At 45.1% G+C, this 10,088-nt stretch overlaps 2 protein-coding genes across 2 annotated transcripts in view; both read right to left on the bottom strand.

Moving 5' to 3' along the window:
- The window catches only part of LOC101626420 (protocadherin gamma-B7), a 2,570-nt gene extending 908 nt beyond the window's left edge, over positions 1–1,662 (bottom strand). The window contains exon 1 of the mRNA XM_012727776.1: positions 6–1,662. Within this exon, the coding sequence (XP_012583230.1) occupies positions 6–1,502 (1,497 nt within the window). The 5' untranslated portion in view covers positions 1,503–1,662. The remainder of the gene's footprint in view (positions 1–5) is intronic.
- A 1,481-nt stretch (positions 1,663–3,143) lies between these two features.
- LOC101626180 (protocadherin gamma-A10) lies at positions 3,144–6,955 on the bottom strand. The gene is made up of 2 exons (XM_004686545.2): positions 4,526–6,955; positions 3,144–3,197 (listed from the first exon to the last, which is right to left on the bottom strand). Exons 1-2 carry the CDS (start codon positions 6,953–6,955, stop codon positions 3,144–3,146), a joined length of 2,484 nt encoding a protein of 827 aa, XP_004686602.2.
- Positions 6,956–10,088: the final 3,133 nt, after the last annotated feature.

Here is a 10,088-nt window from a genome sequence, read left to right as displayed (position 1 = left end):
AGCGCCTGGGGCCCCAGGTCGCTGCCCACGATGGAGTAGGAGACGTGGCCGTTGGGTCCCAGGTCGGGGTCGGAGGCGCTGACTTGGGCGATAGAGGTACCTGGAGGGTTGTTTTCGGGCACTTGGACCAGATAAGTTGACTGTCTGAAAACCGGCGCGTTGTCATTGATGTCTGTGATGAACAGAGTGAAGGTAGTGCTGGCAGCGAGGGGAGGCTGGCCTCTGTCAGTGGCTGTAATGGTGACGTTGTATTCCGGGGTCTGTTCACGGTCCAGGGCCCCATCTATTACTAACTTATAGTAATTACTAGAAGAAGAATGAATCTTGAATGGAACATCTCTACTTAAATTACACGTGACTTCTCCATTTTCTCCGGAATCCTGATCCCGTGTTTTGAAGAGAGCCACAACTATTCCTAGAGGGGAATCTTCCAAAATCTGATCAGAGAGAGAAGTGATGATTATTTCTGGGTTGTTGTCGTTTTCATCTAGGATTTCTATAATTACTTTACACCGAGTAGAGAGGGACCCTCGGTCTTTCGCTTCTACATCCATGGTATATCTTTCTACTTTTTCAAAATCCAAGGGTTGATGAGTTATAATATTCCCTGTAGTGGAATCCAGAAGGAACACGTGCTGGGCTTCATCGGCAGTACCAAGAAAGGAATAGGTGATCTCTGAGTTGAAGCCTTCATCTTGATCACTTGCGCTCACCCTCAACACAGAGGTGCCTGGGGGCACATTTTCGTGAAGGCTGAGCTTGTACACTTCTTGGCTGAACACAGGTGCGTTATCATTGGCATCCACCACTTGAATTTGGATATGCACCGTGCCACTTCGTGGCGGGTTCCCGCCATCTAAAGCTGTCAGGACCAAGTGGTGTGCGCTCTGCGTTTCTCGGTCCAGAGACTTCATCAATACTAATTCTGGATATTTGCCACCATCTGGATTGTCTTTCACCACCAACGAGAAATACTCGTTAAGACTTAATTGGTATTTGCTCAATGAATTTACACTAATATCAGGATCTCTCGCAGAGTCAAGAATTGTTCCTACCCCGGGGCTGACAGATTCACTAATTTCTAAGTTTATTTTATCTTTGTGGAATTGAGGCGCATGGTCATTAATATCCTCAACAACCACCACGATATGAAAAACATTTAAAGGATTTTCCACCACGGCTTCCAGCTGCAACTCACAGCTTCTTCTCTCTCTGCATATCTGCTCACGGTCTATTCGGTCCTTCACGAGTAAGTCCCCGCTCTCCGCGTCTACATGGAAAAGCAGCTTCTCAGCGCTAACTCGCAGCTTCCGAGCTGTCACGTCCCGGACGCTGAGCCCTAGGTCCTTGGCGAGGTTCCCCACCACCGAGCCCTGGGCCAGCTCCTCGGGGATGGAGTAGCGGATGGGCTCGCCGAGCGCGCAGTAGAACAAAGACAGCAGGAAGGCAAACAGTACCTGCGGCCGGCCGGCCCGGCTCCTCCGAGTGCAGCTCCCTCCCATCGCGCGCTCTAGTTTTGGCTGGCTCCCAGCTTTCCCAATTGGAAAAAGGGCACACTATCGCCCTGGAAAGGCCGGGAGCAAGCAGAGACCCCAATCTTGGAACTGGGAATCCGTGTGTGCTGGCAAGTCTGTACGGGCAGTGCCCTAGTGTGTAAGCGGTTTCTTTCTCGGTTGTGACTGGGCAGGAAATCCCAAGCTAGAGGCAGGAGATTCCCAGGTTTCAGCGCTTGCCCTGCACTGGCCGACAGCGGCGCCCAGAGGCCAAGAGTGGAAGCAGCCTAGATTTTCTCCCATCTGATTCAGGACTTCTTTTTTTAAAGAGCAAATTGATAAGATACCAGCTACAATATTTGATCTGACGTCAGTGATTATGTTTTATCATGAAACATTTTTCATATGACCAAAACTTTTTATGTGCTAACATTTACATAGTTTTTGAATAGATAAAAGTATGTCTTTGAAAATTCAAGAAAGTACAAGAGAATCTGGAGTGAAAGTAGACTTCCTGTCCCATGGCCTACTGTTAGTTTTAAGAATAACTATCCATAAAGGGAAGTACGGAAGCAAGTACAAACCTTTTTTCTGCCTTAAATTATAGCATATATTTGGCTACAAAGTTATGATTTGCCCTCCCCCATATTTAGTAACTAGAATGCAACTACTGCTATATTCATTACAACCGTTCAGTACATCCTTTACTGCTTCTAAATAAGTATATTTCATTATATTTGTTTATAATAGCTACCTGGTCAAAAAGTACTTTTTCAAAACCTGTATTTTTCAAAATAATGCAGTTATTTGACATGAATACATATTATGTTATTATTCATGTGGACACAAATTTAAGATTACATTTCAATGACTTAAGAGTACATAACTATGACCCAAAGAGTGTACTTGCTTCTCACAGACCTGTCATTGAAGCAATGTTGAATAAAATGAAAAAAAAATTATGCTGTCATATTTTGACATTAAGACTATGTTGACTTTATGCAACTGTATTAATTTATAAGAAGATTGGTAATAAAAGAAATCAGACCAAGTACATCACTGTGTTCACTAAAGAGTTCATCAGTAATTCTACGCATCATTTTAAAATTTATTTTTATTTATTTATTTTTAAATTTTTATCTACGCATCATTTAAAAAAGTTATTTATTTATTTATTTATTTATTTATTTATTTATTTATTTATACAGAACTGGGGTACAGGCCAGAGATACGGAGGGTGAGAGGATTCACCAGAGACAGAGTGGGGAGCAGAACAGGCAGATCAACGCAGTACACTGCTGAGGGGAGCAGCAGGTGGGTCAGGAGAGGTCTGCGGTGCCATGTGGATCTCCTCCAGGGCAGTTGGGATCGAACTCATGCATAAGTGGCTTAAGCTTCTTAGTGCAGTGCTTTAACCTGCTGCGCCACCAGGGAGGGCTCCGCATCATTTTTTTTTAAAGAATACTTTTAAGTGCTATTCTGCTTATATTGAGAAATAACATCATTCGCTTTGCAGAAATAACATCATTCGCTTTGTGTATTTTGACTCTTATGTTAAGAATTTTCAATTTCAGATCAGGTTTCTTTCCTCTTCACTAAGGGGACACTGAAATACTCTCAGCACACATTTCTTGCTTTGTTCTTGGAAACTTACTTATCGCTGTCGGCCAATCTATTTTCAGCTTCAGAGATTGTAGAATTTAACTAAAAATGCAGTTAGAACATAGCCAAAAATTTGATTAAGTTCACCTTTTATAAGCGCTCTAGTGTCCTCGTTGATCAAGGAAACTCAAATTAAAAGGCATTAATCATGCCCTCTCTGGTGCACAGTGGGTTAAAGCACAGCACTAAGAAGCAAAAGCCACTTCAGCATGAGTTCAATCCCAACCCCTGAGGTGACCTCTCCTGACACACCCCCTGTTCCCCTCAGCAGTGTCCTTCGTCAGTTGGCCTGTTCTGCTCCCCACTCTGTCTCTGCTGAATCTTCTCACCACCCCTGCACCTCTGACCTGCACTCCAGCTCCGTATGCATAAGTAAATAAATCTTTTAAAAAATGCATTGATCTAGGAAACTCACAAGGGTTAAGTCTCAGAACTATCAAGCTATTGCCAGCCATTGTGTCATGAGTTCAATCTCCTATGATGCAGGTGACCCACATGGCACAGCAGACCCCGCCCCCCTGTCTCACCCTCTGTTCCCCTCAGCAGTGTATTTCAGTAGATCTGCCTGTTCTACTCCCTATTCTCTCTCTGATGAATCCTCTCACATGACTCTCCACATATACCTCTAGCCTATACTGCAATTTTTGTATACATAAGTAAAAATAAATCTTTTAAAAAATGCATTGTCTTCTGCATTACAGTAGGAAATTAGAATCACAGGCAAAAAGATGCTTCAGTGTTATCAAGCATGATTACACTTGGAAAAACTTAGGTAAACAATGCTGTGAATTGTTAATATGTTATTACTGAAACTTTTAAATCATTCTAGAAAGTACATTTAATTGAAGTGTCATTATTATAAGCTATGATTTGAAAAATATAACCACAAAAAAATTGACCTTCTTCTTGGGAAGAATGCCATCGAGAAGCCTTATATTTTGGTTGTGTTTTCAGTGAGACTAAAGAATTTGTTTCTAATGGCTACCTATTCTTACCAGATCTGTCCTCAAAACAAGAGCTAGAGTTGTCTAAAGAGCTTGGATTTCAACATGTGTCTCCTGAGGACAGCACACAAATTTACAGATACTCATCAGTATTATACTCATCAAAACTAAAAGATACTGCAAAGCTAACCACATTAGTCTTCTGACAGTAGGTTTTAATTAAGATTAAGTATTTACCGGAAAATAAAAAAAATATTAGTTTTAAAAACCATCAAGTTCTGCTCTTCAGTGTTTTAGCAAGAAGCAAATGCCACTGAAACAGAAAAGTCAAAAAATTAAAATTGACATTTTCTATCATGTTATAAACTTAAAATGAAACCAATCAGTTTGTTAATCGAAAGGAAAAGAACAAAAAATGGAACTCACTGGAACCAAAGGAGTATCTTCTATGGGAAACTTCGAATCATCTAATAAAGACAAAGGATCCTTTTTCTCACAGCTCTCCTGGCTGATGAGGGTGTCTGCATAGTTGGGTTGCGGGAAGATCAGGTGACTCTTCCGAGAATCTGCAGTAAGGGAGACCTCATGCGAATAGGTCTGCAGGAAAGCTCTCACTCCATCAACACCCACGAAATGAGAGGGGGGTTCCCCAGCCAGCCGGCTTCCTGACACCTGTAGCAGACGTGACATGTGCCAGCGCCGCAGCCTGAGCGCCATGAGCACGATGACAAAGGCCAGGAAGACACAGGAGACTGCAGCTAGTGCTACCACCAGGTACAAGGTCAGGCCTGAGGCATCAGAGTCCTGTGGAACCTCCAGGTTGTCAAGGTCAACCAGGATGTCTGGGATACTATCAGCCATGGCCACAGTAAGAGTGACTGTGGCCGAGAGTGGGGGCTGGCCGTGGTCCTGCACCACCACCACCAGGCTCTGCTTGAGCGCATCTCTGTCCAGCAGGGCACGCGCAGTGCGCACCTCGCCCGTGTGCAGCCCCACTGAGAAGAGCCCTGGCTCGCTGGCCTTGAGCAGGCGGTAGGACAGCCAGGCGTTCTGGCCCGAGTCCCTGTCCACCGCCACCACCTTGGTCACCAGGTAGCCAGGCTCTGCGGAGCGGGGTGCCAGCTCCACACCTGTGGATCCATCTGTGGGGGGTGCAGGGTACAGGATCTCAGGTGTGTTGTCGTTCTGGTCCAGAATAAACAGGCTCAGTGACACATTGCTGCTGAGTGGAGGGTCCCCACTGTCAGTGGCCATCACCTTCATCTGCAGATCACGAAATTGTTCATAGTCAAAGGACCGCAGAGCATATAGGACTCCTGTGTCAGAGTTTATGGAGATATACGAAGATAGGGGTGCTCCTTGGATGGTGTCTTGAGCTAGGGAATAAATAACCCGAGCATTCTCTTTGCTATCTGGGTCTACGGCAGTCACAGAGAAGATGGAGGCACCTCTAGGGTTGTTCTCTGGGATATAGGTCGAGTAGGAGGTATGAGAAAAGGTGGGCGGATTGTCATTGATATCTGCCACTTGCAGGATGAAGTAAGTCTCTGTTGATAAGGGTGGGCTTCCTCCATCTGTGGCTGTTACTGTGATATTGTAAGAGGATACCTGTTCCCTGTCAAGGACTCCATGTGTCACCAGTCTATAATAACTGTCAATGGACTTTTCTAACTTAAATGGTAAATTTCTGGGTATGGAACAGGTCACCTGTCCATTCTGCCCAGAGTCTAGATCATGCACGTTCAGAAGAGCTATAACTGTCCCCAGCGGTGAATTTTCCATCAGGGGGCTAAAGAGAGATGTGATGGTCACATCTGGACTGTTGTCATTTACATCTTCTACTGTAATCAACACTTTGGTGGTTGCAAGATATGCTCCTCCGTCTTCTGCTTGTACTTCTAGTTCATAGAAACCTGTTTCTTCATAATCTAGATCTTCTAATAGTTTTATCTCCCCAGTATTTTTGTTTAGCTGGAATTTCAACAATTGTATGTCAGGTATTTTTCGGAATGAATATGTCACTTCTCCATTGGCTCCTTCATCCCTGTCGGTGGCTCTGACTGTCAGCAGTTGTGTGCCCACAGGGAAGTTCTCAGGAACACTCACTCTGTATTCTGGCAAGGTGAAGACTGGTGCGTTGTCATTTGTATCGAAGACAGTCACACTGATTGTCACAGTGCCAGTTCGGAGCGGGTCACCCCCATCAGAGGCAGTGAGCACCAGATGGTGTAGTGCCTCTTCCTCCCGATCCAGCGCGTGCTCCAGCACCAGCTCCGGGTACTTGACGCCACTGGCATGGCTCTGAACGGCTAGGGAGAAGTGCTTATTGGGGCTGAGCTGGTAGTTCTGCAGGGAGTTCACGCCCACATCCGGGTCAACTGCTTCTGGGAGCGGAAAACGCATTCCTGGAGCGACGTTTTCATTAATTTTTACATCCACCTTTTCAGCTTGGAATTTGGGGGCATTATCGTTGATATCAGTTACATCTATTTCAATCCCGAAAAGTTTCACTTTGTCTTCCACAAGGATGTTAAAATTCACCAAGCACCGCGCGCTCTGAGCGCACAGCTCCTCCCGGTCTATCCTGCCCGCGGTGACCAAGCTGCCGCTTCTGGGGTTCAAAGCAAAAAGCTGCGTCCTACCTCTGGAGACGATGCGGACTCCGCGCTCCGCCAGCTCCCGGGGCTCCAGCCCCAAGTCTTTGGAAATGTTACCCACGAAAGAGCCTTTCTCTAACTCCTCGGGAACGGAGTAGCGGATCTGCCGAGCTTCGACCTCCCACCGCATACCGAAGAACTGGGAGAGCAGCAACAGCAGCAGCGCTCTGCGCTTGGAAAGATTCCTTTGAGCGGCCATTGTTCTGGTCACGGAATTCTCGCAGTCCTCACAGGGCACGTTGTGTGTTTTGACCGGTTCCTTTTTCTTTGGCTGCTGGGTGTCTCCGGAGCCCTCTCACCTTAAATTCTGGTGTGTTTCGCCGCACCCCGAAGACTGCTTGTAGAAACTGTGGAGCTTTTTGTAGTTGGAGCCCCGAGAATCTGGACCGAGCGCAGGCTGCATTTCTCTCCTAGTAGGTGAACAGCGGCGCTCAGAGTCCTAAGATGTTACTGCACCCACTATATATAATAGAAGACAAAGGTCGCTCTATCTTTGTGGAGTATTTTTACTTTTTTGTTGTCTCCACAGATACCCTTGAAGAAACTGCTATTTGTAGATTTCTTACTGGGTAGGATGAAGTGGAATGAAAGCGCCATAAAATATTAAATGAAAGTAATCGGTTAAATATATATATCTGCAACACATCTTCCCAAAAGAAATGTACCCACATTAAAAGGTGAGTAATGTTTATTTCCACTGAACTTCTAGCTATATAAAAATCTTTGAATTTTATTTACACATGTGACTGAAATGGTCCAGTTATGTTTAGTAGTCTTTCATATAGAGATTTATATGAGATCTACCACTTATAATTCAGGCTTTCTTTTAAATTAAGCAGTTAAATGTTTAGCATTAAGACTATATGAAAGGTTTTCACAACATTATTTTCTAAAAACTTACTGAACTTAAATGAATCTTTTTTTGAAAATGTATTTCATAGACATGTTTTAAATTAATTTGACCTATTTAAATCAGTTGAACTGGTAACCACAAACTAAAAGGGATATGTCTGTGCTATAATGGGAAGAAAAACACAGGAATTTCCAGTGATACAATTTTTAAAAATGAAGTTACAAATAGTGATGTTAAAATTTTTTTAAATTTAAAAAGTATTCTGTAAAATAACCTGATTACATCAAGACATTTGCCAACATAATAACTCCTCCTTTTGGCATTTTGTATGGAAGCTCAAAACAAAACAAGTGGTTTATTCATTTCTAAATGTATGTGCCCATCAATCCAGCAGCAGTTCTCCTCCCAAGGAGACAGATTTAGAGATCACTTCCTACAGAGAACATGAAGTCATAAACAGTATGCAACTCTTCAAAGATTTTATCTATGGTCTTCAAAGATTTTTATAGTAGACAAACTGAAACAGAGACTAAGCAAAAAGGCAGTGTCATTTCATTTGCTTTTGTGGAAAATCTTTATCTTACAGTGTGGAGAGATGTGCTTGGAAAAAAGTAGAATTTGAGCTCCCAGAAAAGGTGAGTAAATAAAGAAATAAAAGCTAGAAGAGAAAAAAAGAAAGCAAAAAATATCTATAGGATAATAGTAAGTTTTTCAAGAAAGAGAAATCTTGACAAAGGAAACAAGGTTTTGACTTTTCTCCCAAGAAAAATGCATTTATCTATGATCTGGCATGTGACTGTTGGTATTCATGAATATACTTACTGTGTACCTCAATGCTTACAGTTTTTAAAATATTAAATGAAGATGATATGTAAATGCCAGATTATTTGCGATAAATATTTCTAACAAATGGGCACCTACTTTGATATTTGAACGCCAGAATATTAGTAAACTTTTAAAATATACAAATAAGATATGGAAATTCAATCTTCAATCTTAGCAGATCGCTTATTGTTTGCTTATTTGGTAAGAAGCTAAAACGACTGCTAATCTATGCTTGACAAGATAGCTGCAAATACTGACTTTCTTTTGGAACTACAGAGCAAATTATAAACCAAGAATGTTGAAAAATATAATCAGCAAATAGTAAACATTAAGAAGATAAGGCAGTGGTTAGTTATGGATTTTTAAGATATGATTCTAGATATAAAAATAAAAAACCTTGCCTAAAATAAACTGATAAAATATTAGAGAAGATACAAACACGAAACTCACCAGAGTTAGCTTCTCAGGATGTGAAGTCAAATCATGCTCACTCTGAAGTGGAATTAAGGCCCCAGAGGAATCACCACAAACTACATCTTGAGTAGATTGCAAGGGCTCATTACATTTTAGGAAATTAAACTCCGTCTTGCCAGATTGGGCAACGCACAGATTGTAGGAGTAAGGCAAAGTCCCTTCCATGTAGTTGGGAGGAACCGCCGGTCCAGACTTGACACAGAGACCAGGCTGAAAGCAGCTCCCCCAAGCAGAGTGGCTGGAGGACCACCTCAGGCGCAGGGCAATGGCCAGAATGACCGCCAGCAGGAAGAGCACGGAGATCAAGGCCAAGGCCAGCACCAGGTAAAACTGCAGCTCGGCCTGGGGGTCTGAGGGCTCAGGCCGGTCACTGAGGTCTGGCAGAGCCTCCTGCAGGCTGTCTGCGAAGACCAGGTGCAGCGTGGCCGTGGCCGACAGGGGAGGCTGGCCCCCGTCGCGCACGGCCACCAGCAGGCGCTGTCTGGCCGCGTCCCTGTCGCCCAGCGCCCGCGCGGTGCGCACCTCGCCGGTCCGCAGCCCCAGGCTGAAGAGCCCGGGCTCGCTGGCCTGCAGCACGTGGTAGGACAGCCAGGCATTGTGTCCAGAGTCAGCGTCCACCGCCACCACCTTGGTGACCAGGTAGCCGGGCTGCGCGGCGCGCGGCACCGTGTCGAAGAGCGCGGAGCCGTCGGGGCCCAGCGCGGGGTAGAGCACGGTGGGCGCGTTGTCGTTGCGGTCGCCCACCAGCACGCGCAGGCTGGCGTTGGTGCTGAGCGCGGGCGCGCCCTGGTCGCGGGCCTGCACGGTCAGCTCGAAGGTGCGCAGCTGCTCGTGGTCGAAGGCGCGCTGCGCGAACACCACCCCGCTGTGCGCGTTCACGGACACGTAGGACGACAGCGCCTGGGGCCCCAGGTCGCTGCCCACGATGGAGTAGGAGACGTGGCCGTTGGGTCCCAGGTCGGGATCAGAAGCGCTGACTTGAGCGATGGAGGAGCCAGGAGGGTTGTTCTCAGCCACGTGGACCAAGTAGGAGGCCTTATGGAACACTGGAGCATTATCGTTGACATCTGTGATGTGCACGGTGATGGTAGTGTTAGAGGAGAGTGGAGGCTTACCCCTGTCAGTAGCTGTAATGGTGACGTTGTATCCCTGAATCTGCTCTCGGTCTAGGACCCCATCT

Source organism: Condylura cristata, unplaced genomic scaffold (assembly GCF_000260355.1).
Source record: "Condylura cristata isolate star-nosed mole 26May11 unplaced genomic scaffold, ConCri1.0 scaffold00021, whole genome shotgun sequence".
NCBI lineage: Eukaryota > Metazoa > Chordata > Mammalia > Eulipotyphla > Talpidae > Condylura > Condylura cristata.
The sequence above is the reverse complement of the archived record's forward strand: the minus strand, read 5'-3'. Positions and strand labels throughout refer to the sequence as shown.